The sequence below is a fragment of the Rhyacophila brunnea genome, unplaced genomic scaffold (genome assembly GCF_057557595.1).
Source record: "Rhyacophila brunnea isolate RB1 unplaced genomic scaffold, BYU_Rbru_1.0 scaffold_7, whole genome shotgun sequence".
In the NCBI taxonomy this organism is placed as follows: domain Eukaryota; kingdom Metazoa; phylum Arthropoda; class Insecta; order Trichoptera; family Rhyacophilidae; genus Rhyacophila; species Rhyacophila brunnea.
Genome location: NW_028233339.1, coordinates 36,168,911 through 36,188,952, shown reverse-complemented (window position 1 = coordinate 36,188,952; position 20,042 = coordinate 36,168,911). Strand labels below are relative to the sequence as shown.

General features: G+C 30.5%; 1 protein-coding gene across 10 annotated transcripts in view; it reads right to left on the bottom strand.

Annotated features, from left to right (window-relative positions):
• Rbp6 (RNA-binding protein 6) overlaps window positions 1–20,042 on the bottom strand; it is a 1,006,046-nt gene that overhangs the window by 562,628 nt on the left and 423,376 nt on the right. For 7 of the 10 annotated variants that reach the window (XR_015071926.1, XR_015071928.1, XR_015071927.1 and 4 more), the window contains exon 4: window positions 1,121–1,192. The exons of the other annotated variants lie outside the window; for them this stretch is intronic. Coding sequence is in view for 4 of the 7 variants with exons in the window: in XM_085958080.1 (XP_085814206.1) it covers window positions 1,121–1,192 (72 nt within the window). In the remaining 3 variants the exon portion in view is untranslated. The remainder of the gene's footprint in view (window positions 1–1,120; window positions 1,193–20,042) is intronic. 10 annotated transcript variants of the gene reach the window in all.

Below are 20,042 nucleotides of genomic sequence, written 5' to 3'. Positions count from 1 at the left end.
AAAAACAAAGTCAAGTTAATACATCACGGTATGTAGGTATGTAGGTATGTATCTCTGGTATTGCAACTAGTGTGGCTTTTTACCATTAGCTAAATTCTCTACATTCACTTTGCATGTATTAATATCATGGTTGCCATAATGTATTTCAGTGGTGATAACATTTTACGCCAAATTGGTGATTGGTGAATGATGCAATGAGATACCAATGGCTTATCACAAAATATCATATTTTGTAATTCCGCACAATTTCGACCAACTAAACCACTGTTAGAGCCATATTTTTTTTCTGTATTCAGCTCAATTCTAAATAATCAAAAATTTCTGATACATTTCTTACCAATTATAGTGTCTTTTATTATTTGAATTTATAAGTAAAACAATTCAACATAATATTAGACAACGTTATAAATATAATATCAACGTGGTCAACCATTTTGAGGCGTACGTGGTCTGCGAAGTACTGGTTGCCTATTCCCGACTTAAAAGGTAAAAAGCATTACTTTGGAAAAAATAGGGCATACAAATGAATAAGTAATGTTTCTACAGTACCAAATGCAGATTATATGTTACATAACACCAATGTAATAAAAAAGCCAATTATAATACGCACATGCATCACGACAACAGCATGACAATAATTATTTTAAGATAAAATATTGTATTATAAATATTGTTTTTATTGTTTTTAAATTAGTGGACATACTTTGAAGATTATTATAGGAGAAATTGTAATATGTACTTAATCGCTTTTTTAATTATAGTTCATAAGAAACTATTACAGAGTAATTATTAAATTACAATCATTGCAACATGAATACTTATGGATGGTTATTAATAAATCTTATTTACTAAGTAAAAAATACTTAAGCATGTGCTTTTTTATAATTTTTTTAATGCGCGTATTAAAAAATGCCTTCTAGTAATTATATTATTAAAATTAAGCATGGAACACACAACATAAAAAAGCATTAAGATTCGAGAAATCCACCGCTGATTACGGAGATAAAACAACTCATGCAAGCGATCGAAAAAGATGGTTATGGATTTGAGGTTTGTTTTAAATTTTGATCCGAATAATAAAATTATTGTCGGCCTTAAAAAGAAAAAAAATAATATTTACCAGATCGTTTTGATAGACGGACGAAGAGGAAGACATCCAAGGATGACTTGACGAGATGGTAGTCGCCAAGTCCTGAAGGAAAAGCGGTGAGCATGAGACAAAGGATCGGAGACGCGATTTACTAACCAAATAATTTCAGGAATAATAGTGTCTTATTACTTTGCTCGTCTGAGTAAAGAAAATATGAAATTTTGAATTCAGCGAAAGAGGACTGGAGATAATAATGCTTTCTAGAAGACTAAGAGCTGAGATCTATATTAAATCTAATATTTCGTGGAACTAAAAACACTGCATTGTTTTAAAAATATACAATTTCTACATTCCATACTAGCGATGGCAAACCTATGGTAAGCGAGATGATTTTGCATGGCAAGCAAAAAATGTTTTATCTTGAAGACAACATAACCTATAAATTAATTAATATATGTATATATATATATATTATAACATTTAATTTAAAAAAAATCATAAATATAAAATATAACTGCTGCTTTTTTTTTGCTTCAAATATAATTGTTAAAAATGAAAAACCACTCAGTGATGGGGAATATATAACGAAAGAAGCATGGTTAAAATGCTCCCACTATCTTTTAAAATCATATTTTGAAAACAAGAAAAAAATATTTAAAGAATAAAAGATATGCCTTCGGCTAGAAACATGGTGAAAGATAGAATCTCGAGAACTTTATTGTAATTTTTAAATTTTAAAGACTATTTTTCTATTTTTTCCCCATGAAAAACTGCTCGGCACGTCGAGACAGTCGAAAAATAATATTTGGGAAATTTTGACACGTGTACGTAAAAAGGTTCGCCAACCCTGTTCTATGCAATACATTATAGTTGTGTATTTATAGTAGTAGCCAATACCGTTAAATTCGAAAAGTTATACTGGAAATCGACCTAAATATTTTTTTTTTTATTTATTATATCATAAAAAAAATGACAGATTCTTTATTTGAACATCGCTTAACAAAGGTTTTGAAAAGGTTACTCAAATGTTTTTACGTAAATTAGCAGACATATTTTTATATATGTTTAAAAGTATGCAGTGCTTTTTATTTTTAATATTATATGACTAGTGTTTAATTACGTAAATTTCACTACATACTTACTCAGTCACTGGAACGCTGGTTTAACTAAGAAAAATACCTAACAAAAAAGATCTCATCATAATAATATCATCTAAATATTTTTTTTAAATTAATCAAATTTTAATGATTTTTTTAGGAAAGGTGACTTAATTTTTACAGATACATAGCCAAATTATATTACATCATTAAATTTAGTTTACCAATTCCAAATTAATATCATTTTTCAGTAATATTCATGGCCCACATGCTCAGCGTAGGTCAAAATGTTTTCAGAGCATAACCTTGGACATTCCTTAAACGTTGTAGATAATCTATTTATATAATTTTGAATCTTTGTTATCATTTATATTTATTTTAAACATTTGATGACTGCATAAAGTATTTTTATTACATAAAATAGTATTCTTTTAAATCACTCGCTCTAATGGTTTAGAATTATAGTCATATTTCAGTACGTCCGTGTTAAGATTTTTGGATTTATTAATTTTTAAACGAATTTAAAAAACCATTAGTAAAATTAATGTAACATTATAAATACGATAAAAAAATATATTTTATAATCTTTTTGATCCTAAATTTGACAAGAAATAGGCATTTTATTATTCAAAAATAGTCACGATTAACACATTTTAAGATAATTCTAAAGATACTGATTATAAGCTATGTTTTTGACCATTTAAATATGATAAACGGGTTATGCTCTGAAAATACCATAAAGGTTTCATTTTGACCTATGCTGAGCATGTGGGCCCTTAAGTATTTTAAATGTCCATTTTTGAATAAATTTATTAGTTGTGTAATTACAGAAAACAAAGTTGACAGATAATAATTTAATTGAAAATGATACGAATACACACATTTCACTACCTCATTGTATGTTATAATGGCATATTGTATAATATGCTGTGACATGGTATAATATTAGACAGCAAACAAGTCATGCAATATATTATCTAACATCTAACATCGATCATTATGGTCGCATCCAAAGACGTTCTGGCAACATGTCTTGCAGAATTCTGCAAATAGTGGCAAGCAAACGTGGTGGATTTTGCGGTAGTAGTCAATCCTTTGAGGTGGTTTTCTTACTACGAGGCAATAGTCCCTTCCATCATCCAACTACATATAAACACCATAGTCTGCGGAGCATGGAAATTTTTATTTTAAATATTATTATGTAGTATTTACAATAAAAAAACCCGCACATTACGTACAAACTACGATAATACAAATAATGTTAATCTATTTATTAAACAGATATTAATTGTTAATTAAAATATAACACAATACATTATAGTATGTGCTCATTCCACATATTTTATCAATACTCAGGACCGGGTTCAATGTTTTAATGGGAAATTATCAACTGATGATAGTTATCGTAATTTTTTTTATATAATATGTATTTTTTATTGATACAAAAAATATATATTATTTTTTTAACACTGCAACAGGCCTGAGGTAGTGATAGTAGCCTGGTGAATTAGTAGTGTATTTAGTAATATAGGTACCTATATGAAATAATCATAAACAAAGGTTTAGAGAAAATCACAAAAAATACATTGTGACCTTACCGGTATCGGAGCCGGAGCCCCCGGATAGAAAAAATGTTACGTTAAAATGGACGAAACCGGTACCGATTAATAATAATAAAATATGAATGTGGAATAAGGAATAAATATTGTGTTATTTTTTAATTAATATATCAATAATTTATTGATTTTCATCACGGATGGTCACATATTTATAGGTTAATCATTTTACAGTGGCACTATGGGTGATTCGCTTATGTATTAGTATCATTTGCTACTGTGCCTATTTCAATACTAGCAAGCAATACCAATACAACTGCGAATACCAAGTAATACCTATATCAATTGAAATAAAATATAAATGTTAACGCCGAACCTTTAACAAATTAATGTGAGTTGAATTTTAAAAGCATAAAACATTTTAAAATATGTTGAATACAAAACCTATAATCGATAATAATATATACACGTAAAACTGTGCATGCTGACTATATTATATTTTAAGACACATTTAAAGAAATATTTTACCTAAGTAGGTGCCGATATTCGCAAATATTGTTATTAATATATACAATAACGTAGATATTGTTAATAGATAATACCTACAACTTGATAATAGTTCACCCGTATTAAGAAGGCTTGGATTATTAATATAAGTGATAGATCCAAGGCTTAAAACTTATTTAATATACTTACAATGTTTATATAATGAAGTATATTATATAAGTAATAAAATAATTTAATCGAATATATTATTAGTAATTTTTTTATAATAATTATCGTTCAAAATTACGTAACGCGGACACCGACGTATTGAAGAATCACTACAGTATTTCTTCAGTCATAATATATTTTTAGAACTAACAAACACTTAAATATCAAAATACCATGTCTACAAAAATAAGTGAAAGATTACATGTTTGTACTCACCAAGAAAAAATCTATAAAAAAAATAAGCAAATCTAGTTGCCCTAAACCCATGCATCAAGGGGGATATCATTTTGAGTACGTCTGTATGTCTCTTTTCCCCAGCCCAGACGAATCTCTTACCACGCTCTGATTGTCTGAATGAAAGCCTCCCGCCCTTTGGCGCGATGGGCGGCCATCGTAGGCGGCTTACCCCCGCAAAGACGGGTGCTGGGACACATGATTGCACTCGCCGTAAATGCATCATTATCTCAGCACGATATGAGGACTTGCTTGTTATCAGAACTTATGTTATACACGGATAAGATTATAATATCACAAACCAAATAATACATTATTATGTGTTATAACAGAATGCTGGTAATGCAGAAAAAGTAAAGTCCGAGTTTTCCGAGTGAGTGTTATTAATCAATTAAGCTACCGACCGAAGTATCGTTCTCGGAAATAATTAATTCCAAATAACTACATTATCTGTAATTGTTAAAATTTAACAATAACTACTATCTCTGATTTTTTTTGCAAATTTATTTTATACATGGCGTCAGTAATAATCTAATTTTTAGTTTTAACGTTGTTTTGCCAGCTGATAATTCTTAATTAAACTATTTTCTATTTAAACCCAAATACTCCCTTACCAGATTTAAGAAATAAACACTTACAATGTAGAATCCATCATTATTATTTGTTATCTGTAGTATAGGTTGTGGCCCATATAGCAAAATATTATACTCATGCGATAGTCGAGTCGTAATGGGTCGGTTTATAATGTCATGGGTGCCAGATTCGAATTCCGACTCAATTCACATGTTGTTTTGTGTATTTGTTGAGTAAGTGTCTAATATCAAAACAAAAATCTGTTACTACAACGTTTGTTCTGTGGATGCCTATATTATAATCTTCTGATGATCTTATAAACGAGAAAAGAGTGTCATAAAGATCACCATTTTCAAATTAAATATAAAATCTGTTGAAAATAAATAATTACATTGAGGATTCGAATCAGCTATCAACTCAGTACAGATTTTTCAATTATAGTGAGAATACTAATTGAAATATTAAACAAGAATGAAACTCATAGAAATAAAATAAATCGAAATTTAAGAAAGAAGCAATAATATGTAAATCTCATCGCCCTTCAAATAATGCACTAATAAAGACGCATCAAAGTGTTCTCCGGCGCTGAAAACACGAGCGTCCTTTAATCCAGCGCCGCGCTGATTCGAGAGCTTCAGAGCAGAGCGTCTCAAGCGAGAAATAAAGCGCGGCTCGCTCATTAGACACTGCTCGATGCGGGTCGCAAGATTCGAAGCGACTAATTTTGCCCTTCTTATTTGCGGGGTAAAGTTTATTGTGAGGGTGCAGAGGGGGTGAATGGTGGCAACCGAAGCGTCATGTGACAACCCCAATGTGATAATCGATAGGTACATACGTTTAGATAATCTCACATACGGTATTTAACTTGAGTATCGTAGACAATAATATAATATTTTATCAATTGAGATCTAACCTTGGGATATATTCATTCTGCACAGTAGATTTTCGTTTTAAGATTTTTAAAATGATATATTATTAACGTACCGTTGCGCATGAATTGACTTAGGGTTGGTTAACATATTCCAAATTTTACTTAGGAAGTAATTTTGGGTAACTAGCTGTAGTAATTAATTCTTATTTCTCAACCCTCCTGTTAGTCTTGTACTGTACGAATAAGCAGGTGCTGAGTTGTTTACGAGTACTACATTCAAATTCATTTTTTGGGAGGTAAATCCGTAGAGATGATCATTTTTTCGCCTGCAGCTCTAACCAGATAGAAGTTTGTGGACGAGTATATCACAGTTTTTCTTTGTATGTAATCATTAAAAATAACAACGCATACATTAAAAGTCTACTTGGGGATAGTAATTTGTCTCGGTATCACACTTTCTAATGACATACTATTATGTTCCTAATGCAACCACATTGAACCTTAATAGTATGTATCCACCAGTCAGTTTCCGCGATATTTTATAAAATACGTCGAGGGTTTTGCCGTAAAGCTTAGAGATTACTGCTTGATATGAATAAATATAAAATTTTACTCCATATCGATTATTAAACATAAAAATTTTAGCAAACAATTGCTAGATTTTTCGGTAAAATAATATTCTAACTTGACACATTAATTATTGAACGTAATATTTTATAGGTCTATTATTAGGGTCTATTATATACACAAGGCAGTTATCGACCGCTAAAGTGATAAACTTTTGTCACTTTACAATGTTTATGTATTGAGATATTATAATAATTGTTAGAATAAGTTAGCCGTCGAAACACTCTAAACAGTCAAAACTGTATATATCGCTCTAAAGTTAACACAGCCAAGAGAGGTGCTGTTAAAATATAGCACTTATTTTAACACTTACAACTAATTTATTGTAATTGGTACAATAAGTGCTAATACGTCGATACAAACCTACCCTAGGTAGCTACCGTAGAGGCCGAAAAACAGTCTTGTGTATAGAATAGACGCACTGATGTCGAAAAATGTATTTAATTATTTATTATCCTAGCTAATTTATATATTTTAATGAAAATAGGTTAAGAGAATCACTTTTACCTTTAATTAATCACCAAAGTATTATTGTAGACACAAGAGAAACCTCAAGAATATGTAATAAATTATTTATACGTGTATATTTTAAATGCTATGACGTACAAAACTGATATGAAAATACTACATAATATTGATTATTTAGTCAGGTGCTTAATAACATTAAACGTATATTTTTTATTAAACTTTCCTTTATATAGGTACCCACAAACTATAAACACTAGTACCTAAGTATTGGAGATACTACAAATAAACAGTACCTATATAGGTATCTAATTAAATAGTTACTCAATGTAAATAAGTAAACACTGGTTAGCAAAATGGAGTTCTACGAAGTAAGTGTTTACTAAATGTATAAGACTGGTTTCATTCTAATGGATAGTGACAACAATTGGCACTATCATATTATCTTTTTCAATAAAAAAATAAGGTTAGTATTTATGTATTATGTTCAATTCAAATTCTACCTATCGTCAGCTCATTGTAAAATACTTCGATACCTAGTGATAGTTCCTCATAGCCAGTTCCAATAGTTCTAATGCGAGGTTACTCAAGGAGTCCTTAATTTTGGGATAAAAGTGAAGCGAGGCTTTTATAGGGGATTGAATCACACGGTTATTTAGCAGTAAAGGTGAACAATCCACAGGTCTTAATATTTGATACCTATGTGCAGAGCTGTGTTTATTATTAATAATACAGTAATATGAGAGGTAAGTATTTGTAAAGGACTAATAATTAATTTTGATAAACATTTGAGAAATCTTTACTAAGGTTGCATGTTGTAGGAAGAGGCGATCACTGAAATTGGTGGGACATACTATTATATTAATTATTATGTCACTTATACATTGCAACATATCGCACCCCCAGTAAAATACTGTCGTAAGTCTGAAATGGGCGTTTTCGAGTTATGGATGTGGTTGGATTCGTATTTTTTTTGCTATTTTAATAAAATACTATCGTATCTCAAACTCAAATAGTGTCGGAGAGAAAGCACTTAATACAGTACATTACTTTCCGAAAACTGTTGAATAGATAATAAAATAGTGTTGTAACTAAGTTACGACAGTATTTTACAAGAAGCTTTCTAAAAAACTAAAACAATACTTTTCAAAAAAATACTGTTGTAACTCTGTTACTACAGGAAAATCTTGAGATACAGCGTAATTTTCTCACTAATTGCATGGATATTATTGTTCCAAAGTATTCAAACAAAAAAAACTGGAAGCAGCAGAGGCAACAATTTTTGTTATCAACAATTAAATGGAAGTAAAATACAAGAAGTATGCAAAAAATACTTTATCAACACATTTGGGGTGAGTGAAAGGTACTGCTCCACTGCATGGAAAACAAGAGATATTCTTTCCGGAACGCCAATTCCAGAACAAAGAGATCACAAAAATCACAAAAAAATTAGTGATGTTTAAAAAAATTATATAAGAGCTCACATTAAGTCTTTCCCAGTGATCGAGTAACATTATTTGCGTGCACAGACGTCCAAATTGTATTTAGATGGTAAATTAACAATTGCTGAAATGTATCGGTTATACAAAAAACAACAAGCTGACAGCAATATGCCATTTGGAAAAGAACACTATTATACGCATCTATAAATTTAATGACGAATTTAATATTGGCTTCTTTAAGCCTAAAAAAAGATTTGTGCGTTGAATGCAACCTATACAATAATTCTTCACCACCAGATGAAAAAAACAACTTCAAGAAAAATATGAGACACATCAACCTGGAAAAAAGAGGCAAGGGATGAAAAGATCAAAGACGTAGCAGAGTCCCGAACTAATGGCCAAAATAGCGTCATTAATGTAGCTGTATATGATTTGCAGGCTGTTTTACCGCTTCCTTGCGGAAATGTGTCAACTTTCTATTATAAACGAAAGTTTGGCAATGTACAATCGTACAGTCTATAATATCACTGAAAATATTGCAAACTGATACATGTGGGACGAGAGTCAACCTGCATGAGGATCCAATAAAATTGGTAGCTGTGTACTCGATTACAATGCATGTAAAAAATATCACCACAATAAGCATTTTATTTTTTACAGTGACAATTGTGCCGGGCAGAATAAAAATTAATACATTGCTGCAATGTATTTATATGCCACCGGGAATTCACAAAAAAATACAACGATCTCTCATAAGTTTTTGGTCACCGGGCATAAACAAAATGAAGGCGATATCGTCCATTCTACAATTGAGCAGCAGAAAACCAGGGCTCTAAAAAGTGGACCAATATTTGTGCCCAGCCAAATGATTACCATTGTACAAACAAGTAAGAAAACAGGACAACCATACATAGTTAAACCCATGACGACAAATAATTTTCTCAACATGAAAAAACTAGCAGATGAAATCGGTAAAAATTACAACACGGATGAAAATGGAGAAAAAGTTTTGTGGCAGAAGATTAAAGTTATAAAAGTAGACAGAGACTATCCATACATTATTTTTTTTAAAACCAGTTATCATGAAGAATGTAGGAAATTGAATGTTCGACAACAGCAAATAGGCAAACCGTTACCAATGGATGGTCTCAATATATCCAAAGCATATCAAGAGTGGCCAAAAATAACGACAATTAAAAAGAAGGATTTGCTTTCCTCTGCACCGCTAAACATCGTGAATTTTATTATGATTTTTTGCTTCTCTTCCAAGTGATGTTTAAAAATTAAAAATCGTACGTAAAAAATTTATTTTCCCATTAAATTAAATAATTAAGTATTTTTTTGTTGTTTTGAACTAATAATTGTATTTTTCTTTTTTTTTCAATAAATCTTTAAAGATTGTACCATAACTTAATATTTTGAAAACCTTCCTTTACAGTGCCCAACAAATTAGTTTAAATTATTAGAGTGATGGTAGGGAAATTTACATAGAAAGTATTGAGTTGATTCAAATTTTACCATGAAATTGTCAAATATCCTAATAAAATACAGTCGTAACTCAGAAATATTCAAATATCTCCCTTTGTATATGTTTTAGAGAAAAATGATGAATACAGTTGAAAATAGATCATGTTTTTCCATAAAAATGAGTAGTAATTTTTACATTCAGACTTTTCCTGTATTTACAAAGAATATTTGAAACTTCAAATGGCTCTCCTGCAAAATGCCAATTTCTGACTTACTACAGTATTTTACTGGGGGTGCGATATTACTAAATTCGAATAATTGTTTGGCGGGAACCACTGCTTAGGTCGTGGCAATTATTAAATCTCCACCCTCTTTGGTTCGGGGTGTTTTAGCAACCGACAAATATTTAAAAAATAATATTCCTTGTCTCTAGGCATTTACCGTTATGATTTTGTTACGTTGCTCGATGCATTCCAAGATCGAGCTTATGTTTTTTTAATATATAAAAGAGGTGTAAAACTTATGTACTTGTAAGGCGTAGTGCACTTTTGAGAACTCAGAATAAATAATTGTTATAAAATATATTATATAAATGTTTTTGATTTAGTTTTGATCGTGTTACAGTTTCCGATGGGAAATTTTGGCATAGCTTTTATGATGTATATAATATGGTAACACTACTTATAAAATAGTAAGTACTTTACCGATAATGAGTGGTTCAGCACTCATGTATGCTTAACATAAGCATACTTAAGTTCTGCTTACTATTACCACGCAAATAGTTATATTCAAGTACGTACCAAAGTGAAGCGTGTTATTTTAAATCACTTATCGTTGTACTAAATTTACTATTCATGTTTGACAAAAAATACTTTCATGGTATTATAAAAATAAAAGAAATTATTTCCAGTAGATTGCAGTCGCTTATTTATACACATAACTTATTCATTTTTATCTTGCTGTGCTAAATGTATCGTTCTCAAGATTAATACAAATCGACACAATATAAATAGCGTCCAAATTACCCATGGATTTTGCTACAGGGTTACCATAAACTGTGTATTTTATATTGAAACTAAATTTAAAAACTAAACTGAAACATTTCAAGGATGAATAAGAGCAATAGAATACATATTATTATATATGACCAGTTTTTAAGTTCAGAAAAATCTTTGCCTTTTGAATCAAGAGAAAACCAATGCCAGAATATAATGACTTAAGCCTCAATTACATTGAGCTTCTTTACGAGCTGTTTATTGGCGAATTTAAAAACGGGCGATTCAGCTACTGCGATTTGATGATTACACACAAAACTTTCCATTCGCTGAGAAAGCACAAGCTAGCGACTATTTTGACGGCACGTAGTTCGTTTTTTTACCGGGAGGTTGGTACTGCGCTCTACTGCGCAGGCGCAGTAGGCCCACACCAACCGACCGGCTTTCAACTTTTCTCAGTAGAGTGTTGACAACCTGCTTATTAGCTTATTCGTCTTATTCGATGATTACACTGGGCGAATTTACAGGAAGATTCTAAATTCGCCAATAAACAGCTCGTAAAGAAGCTCAATGTAATTGAGGCTTTAGTCATAAAAACCTTCATCAATCTATTTATTGAATTTTATTTCATATTGACAAAACATTTCATACTTTATTCATATGTTTAATAAAGTATGTTTATTTAATGTGTGGCTATGTTTAATAACATTTTATTAAAATTGACATTCTTCCTCTGTTAATAATATAAATAATAAACAATAACATTTTAATTCATCATTTTCCGTAATTATTTCCACAAGACCGGTTCCGTCCATATAATATTGTCAATTGGTAAAAAAATACTTTCATCTTATTATCGTGCCATCCCCTAGCGAATGTCAGCCACCATCAGGGCGATCTTTTGTTTATAATCTGATACCCTAACAGTTTGGTAGAGCTGCACTCGTACCAATCAAGGAGGTTATTAATATACAAAATGCGGACGCTGTACTGTGGTACGCTTACCAATGATCTTTCCTTGGATTACAAGTTGGGGAATTCTGTACTGTTGTCCTTTCATTATGTGGCCAAGGAACGGTAGTTTTATAGTTTTGGTACTATGCAGAGCTGTTTCGTCCTTCCCTTCGATTGAAAGAGTCAAAATTTATCACCCGGTTAGTCCAAAGAATATTGAGGATGCATCTATATAGCCATATTTCAAAAACCTTGACTCTCCGTGACATATCTTGATTTAGGGCCATATCTCCATAGTAAAAATTTGTGTTGACACAATATTAAAATATTCTACAAATTACTTAACCTATGATGATGCTGTACAAATGTCGTAAATATTATTTTATTTAACTGTTTAGTTACCAATTAAGAATGTTCTAATAAACACCGGTATTGTTAAATATAAAATAATTGGGGAACTAAGTATGTAGTATATACAATAAAAATATATAAAAGTGTTATTTCTTATATATTCTTATAATTTCTTTCCATCAAGTACCTAATAAGAGCCAATAAAAATATTGTTAAAAAAATATAAACTTATCATAAATGAATATAATCATTACCACATGTACATAATGTGTTTGTTGTGTCCCTGTATAAGAATCGGAAAACAAAATACGACATATACCGTTGTCGGCGATAGGGGGAAAGAGAGACATTAGACGTAACGATTTGTCGGATCGGTGATTGGAATTTCGTCCGCGGGAGGGAAAATGTCAAGAAAGTGAACAAGGGAACAGAGGAGAAGACGGAAAAGAAGAAGAATACATATCTGTGGCCCCGCGGCGACGGAATTACGCCTGGCTATATCTGGGGAAATCAACGGTGGAAGGCTTCGACGCGAGGCGGCTTCGGGGGTCGATTGCTTCGATCGCCGTTGATTGACCGAACATTCGGATGGGTCGTGTGAGGTGAGATTGTCTTTTTATTTGAAAATAAAGTCGGTTGTATGTCGAAACACAACCTATTTATTCAAGGTAGGTGTATATTTTAAAATAATTCGATCAAAATATAAGTCAATTTAATATAGTAATATTATCGACAGTATACATAAATTAATTTATTAGTTTTGTTTAGACACACAAAGATATTTCAAGGGTGAAGAACTAAATCTTTTGGGTGAAATAAATAAAAGTACGCTACTTACGCGACGAAATACATTGACAGAATGTAGTCTCTTTTTATCATGAATTGGAAGTTGCAAGCGTTCAGACAACGTTCAATTACTGTATGTAGGGATTTCAATAATGGTATTCAGAAACCGGTATCCCAGTATTTTTCGATATCAAAATACCGGTTTTAAAAATCAGATAATACCGATATATTCGTTATTTAAAGTGGAAATAAAAATTACTTATATTTTTCGGGTTACACGATGTCTGGTTTACTTTTGTTGCTCTTTAATGCCATTGGAGATGAGAAATGGCACGTACTATAAAATATTAATATGTTAAAGAGATTTATATAATATATTGGGAGACTTTTGTCGATAAAGATAACCATTTTTAATTCATATATAGTGTCAAGATGTATCAAAATAAATAATTATTTACAATTGATAATACATTATAATATTTATTAAAAACCTATTTTTCTTGTATTATAATAAGACTTTTTATAATGAGCATAATTGAATCAGAATGGAAGGTATTTATAAAAATAAGTAACATTAGAATATAACTAACAGTAATTTACGAAATAAGTTTTTCTTTTTCGTACAAAACAAACCAATGAATAATAATAATATGTTTTGTTGTATTAAGAATACTATGATGAAAACACTGGAAATCTCCCCGGGATGGAATTTCACTAACCATCGACACAGAACATTATTAATGGTTAAAGTTTATTTTATTATCGAGTCAATATTAAAACGTTCTATCCCCAAAGAGATGATAGATGGATACTTGCCCAATAACTTGGGCATAGTTCGGGAAATTCCCGGCTCCAAACGTACGAGGGAAAAAAAGTGCGAGATGCTGCAAAGGCGAAAAAAACAATCTCAAGTTAATATTTTATGAATTAGGTATCTGGAAGTTGTTCGGCGAGAAACGCCAAAAATGAAACATTATTCACAGAGATGCGTAAGTTAACGTAAGTTTTATTGTAATTGTGCGAAGATCAGATAATCGATGGACTAAGTTAACAATGCCTCGAAAAATAAGAAATTGATAATAATTAATGAATTAAGTAGTCAAAAGACCATGAATTAATTAATTAGTTAAATATTATTTCAAGTTAGTATCTGAATAGATAATATAATTGTGTACTTAAATCCTTTGAAATGATAATGTAAATAGGTATATTATATTATATAAAATACCTAATTTATTTAAATACTTTAATAATGATTAAGACTATTTGACGGCTTATAATATTTAGATCTTTAAAAAATGAGCGAAGAAATAAATGAAAAGATTTTGAACTTAATTATTTTTACCTACTTTAGTATACATCATTATTTATAATGTACAATTATTCTGATATAGTTAAAATAAATAATTGCCTACTTAATTTAAATAATTTTATTACGACTAAGAGTTTTTTCACAGTAAAGCTGGATATTATCGAGTGATATTTAAGAAAATGTAATAGTTATTGATCTAAAAAATTAATAACGATCTGAATAGATGATTGATTTCTAAATACATTTCTACTCCTGGGGACACTAGGATGCTCAACATTGACAAATAATAGACATTGTCAAATTTACAATATTTTTAGATAATAAGTATTTTAATGTGCAATACTTCCAACATTTCCGTTTAATAATTTAGTTTTCACAATGTTTCAGTACGTTTCTTAAGAAGATACTTATAATATCAACAGTAAGTAACTATATTCTGTGTCAGTTGTAAATTTGCTATTGATGACTATGAATGCATAGTGCATGAACATGTATGTAAATGGAAGACCACCTTCAAACTCTAATCAACTCTAATTTAATTTGAAATTTTATCGAGTATTCATTTGTATAGTGTAATTTTTTTATATACCTACCTAAAATATATATTAAATAAATTAATTACTGTGCACCATATTTAAAAATCTTTAAAAGATACCTTTTCTGTTTTTGAAGTTAAACTTCTTTGGCGCGTTTAGTAGAGGGTAAAATTGAGAGCTGCGCACGCACACCGTTACGAAAGTGCGACATGATGAAGTTAGCCGTGATCGGTGTATACCCAACGCGCATGTGCGAATCAGTCAGCTCTATACAAACACAAGGTACTCAGCATAACAAGTGGTTAATTTAAAAATCCATAGTGAAGCAGTTCATGTATTACATTTTATTTATATTTATTATTTTTTTATTTTGTTTAACTGTGTATAAATAAATATCATTTTAATTTGATTATGCTTAATCAAAATTTTATTTATTGCATTAAATATCTTTCTTCAATTATTTTATCGGATTTTCTACGTTTTTGTATTGTTTTTGTTTTGTTACGCTAAAAAGTATAACTTCTAACGCACCGTTTTTTTGTTTTTTTTTATAGACTATTTGTCAGATTAGTTTCTTTGAAAATAGAATTTAAGCATTCTTTTCTATATTTTAGTAACAAACAAAAACAACAAAATGTTTGTTCTTGTTATAATATTGACATCTATTATTAAGCCTTTGAATGTTTCATATTATGTGAGCATATTATGTACAACGATAAGAATGTAATGGTCAAATTAATCAAAAACTAAATAAGTACCAGTACGCAATAGTCAAACTTTAAAAAAGCCTCATAAAAGATTTAGAAGTAAGCCTCACATATCGCGCACATTTTCTTGGAGATATGTGAAATTTAGGAGCGCACGACCTCTCCAAAAGCATAAGTTTGCATCAACAAACAGTGGGGAGCGCCTCGCTCGCACAAAGGTGCACATTTAAAAGATAGATGGCGCTATTCCGTTAATTCTGTTATCGGCCGCAACTTCTCCCCCTCGACGTTTTCCCTCGATCAGTAAAACGTAGACTCGGAACATTTACTTGAACCATTTCAATTCATTTTCTAGTTTATATTAATAGATAGACCAATAAGTGTTAATATCATCATTTTAGCTTATCTTTACTGCTGTGGTTTCCAAACTTTATGTAACTACGCCTCCCTTTAAAAAAATCTAATCTTGGCGCCCCCCTTTATTTCATTAAATAATACAGACAATTTTTTAAATAGTCAAAAATATACAGGGTTTTACTACTTTATATTCATTTTTAAATTAATTTATTTTTCATGCGATGAATATGCTTGCTTATCACAATCAATTTCAATAGTAGTCAATCAATATTCATCACCGTTCATTGACAAATCGATTCTATCATGGGCCACACTTCTATGAAGCGGACCCCCAGGCCAGGATCTTTGGCAGGCCCACCTCCAATTTTTTTATGAATGCCGTCACTTTGTCTTTTTAAACCAGTGAATGCGTTAGTGGTCCTTGCATTGATTTATTCACTCATTTTTTTTAAATTTCAACCAAATAGACAGGTTTAACAACAAAACTATCGTTCTTAAACAAATTTGCCTCAAATTTCAACAATATGATTTGACCCTTTTATTTCATTTTTTCATGAGATAGCCAGCGCGCTTCACAATTAATAGTATAGAAGTGAGGTATTATAAATTTAGTTTCCATATTTTCAGTCAGGTTTGCAAACAACCTTTTATTGGACTGTTTTTTTATGTAGTTTATAACTAGCGGCCGTTTCATAAAATATACATTAGCAAACTGAAAACCTGTGGCTACATTAATTGAGTTAAACTTTTCGCGCCTCCCAGTTTGGAAATCGCTGCTTTACTGCAAGGCTATTGTAATAAATTAATTAACTTCAAAATCAATAAATAATATATTATGTCGTACTCAGGCAGTTAATTACCCCGGCAAGTTAACTGTCAGGCGTCGTGTTTTTTTTATAATGGCCGATCATGACCGCATTAACAGCTAGCTGTCAATTATATCGTTGTAATGTACCTACTGCAAAATATTTAACACGTTATACTTTATTCTAATCGAATACATTTTTAATCAAGTAAGACGCAGTGTCGTGTGTTGTTATCCATGTTATTTTGGAACAATACAAATAACGACAACGTGTTAAGTACCGTATTACGTATACAAAGAAAATATTGTATGTATTGATAGAATCCATCTGCGTAGAATTTTACAAGTCTAATAAGACATCGTTACAACAAATATTCAAAAAATAATGGTAACGATTTTTACACAACCAAAAGCTAACTCGCGTAGTCATTGTGATATCATGTTTATTATTGGTCTCATGATCTGAGTGCCTAAATGAAGTACATTTATTTTCAGACCTTCGACTACCTAATCAAGTATTTGAGAATGAAAAAAAATTATTATAAAACATGTTGCATCCTTCAGTTTCTAAAAGGGCATGGAATTTTATAATGCTATTTTCTTTATAAAAGGGGTAAATATGAGTTTTCAAAAATGGCTTCACTGTAATTTTAATGATCTGTCAAAACTCATTTTTGACAAAAATGGAGTAACGTCCACCTGCTTCCAACGTACAGATATATTATAATTGATGATCACGCACAACATCGTCTGCGTGAAATATAAGAAAGAAAAGTAGTCGTGGCTGAGAAAGATAATATTCAATGAAGAAAAATATTGATAGGTTATGCTTGTTGCAAGTGCAGTTCAGATAGACAGAATCGAGATTAAAGTTTACTAATTTTCTATTATATTTATTATATAAATATAATAAATATAAACTGTGAAAGTTTCATCAATGTACTAGTTTATGAGTTATAACGGAATGAAAGATTATTAAAAAAAAATCGGTGTGTGTACTTGTATACGCGCGTTAGAAGTTATACTTCTTTGGCGTAACGAAAACAAAATAAAACTTGTGATACCAGAGATTCTTCAACTAGCTCTTAATTATCTTGTTAAATTACACACTCAAGAAAAAAGATCACTTATTGGAACGCCGTTGGCTTATTTCTATACACTTTAACATATATTACTAATTATATATTTATTTATCCTTGTTTTTATTTTTTAAGTAACAACTGCCACTATGACGTTTAATAATTTGTTTACGTAAATAATCGCAAATGGCCGACAATAATAAATTCACTGCCTAGGCAACGGAACAATTTTAAACTATAATATTATACTATAATATAATCGTCACGATTGAAGTATCATACTGTAGCGTAATGGTAGTGCGTTCGGCTGATAACCGAACAGTCGGTGGTTCGAATTCATTCGAGTGCGTTTATTTTTGTGTGAAAAAATAAATTATGTGTTACATGTCACACGCCAAAAATACACTCTGATCTGATTTTCCAAACGCGCCTAAAGAACTATCACTTCAAAAAAAATCATATCTGAATATGGGAATGGGACGACTGGACTCCGGACAATTGGACGCCACACTGTCTTAGACACGTATACAGAACGTAGACGAGGTATTTTAATCAGTTTCTATCTACTACTTAGGAGTTTTAATTCATTTTACTCTTAACATAATGTATTCTTTATTACGGATTGAGAATTACCATGCCTAAGGCTTTATATAAAATAAAAAAAAGTTTTTTTTCGTTGGAACTTAAACATATGCACGATTAAATCATTATTTAGGTCTGCATATTTACATTCTCACAAACTATTAAATCATAATATAATCATTTAAATATAAATAATAATATTACATATTTTTTTAAAGTATCTATAAGTACCTAACGTCTATTTATTTTCGAATTCCGTGGCGTCCAGTTGTCCGGTGCCAAATCGTCCTAGACCCTCTGAATATAGTAGGAATTGTATCAAATTGAATAGAGTCTAACGCGTTGCGAAAAACAATATGAAAATTGTATCGCATGTGAACCAAAGAACCAAGAGTTTAACATCATAAAATATAATCCATTTTATTGACTTGATACAATCGAATTCGCTGAAGATAACTGTCACATTTGGATTCGTACTTTTGCCCAGGCGGAGAACTTCGAAGCAAGGAGCTTTACCAAACATAAGGAAATATGCGCGATCATCTTTCGCTCCTTTTGCCTGAAAAACAATTTTAATACGTGATTTACGTTTCAATTTCGGGATCAAATTTCGCGAAAGGTTATCTCGGTGAAAAAAAAAATGCCAAATATATGCGTGGATCGACCGTTTACTCGGAATACGCACGAAGCATTTTTCTATGATAATCGTCTGCATTTTTGTGTTATATTAAAGAATGAAAAATGAGTTCTTACGTTTTTCGTATCATGAAAAAATAAAATGAATGCTCTTTCTTATATTCCTGTGCATCGAAGTTTTTTATACAAAGATAATATTCTTCCTTAAAAATCACACTAGCATTTAACTGAATATAATATTAAAAATAACCGGGAATTTCTACTATGTTTTGAAGATAATTTAAAAAAAAGTTCAGTATAAACATAGTATCAGTTACTTGTCTTAATATTTTTTATGTATAAATACTCCTAACTACATAACTGTAAGTGAGTCAACCTTATCGGTTAACCTTCGACTCAGGCTGGAAACTATTCTTTGTTTAATTTCATTAATTATTATTAATTATTTTTTTAATTATTGTTTAAATAAATTTTGGTTTGTTTCATCATCGCAAATTCTTGCAAGTCCATACAATGTAAAAATCACGCACCCATAGTATAACATACCTTTAAATAAAGTCACTCTTTGGTAGGACTTCAAACTAGTTACATTCATATATTGAGTATTATTCAATCTTTATATGAGTATAAAATTATTTTGTGATTATTATATTGTTATAAAGAAAGTGGATAATAAATAGACAATATTTTAATTAACATATTTTAATATCTTCAACCCATAACAGTTTGTTAAATCAATGAGGAAAGGTATTGTGTTTTATTTAAATATGTAATAATAATTATTACAATGTCTTTCCACCAAGAAT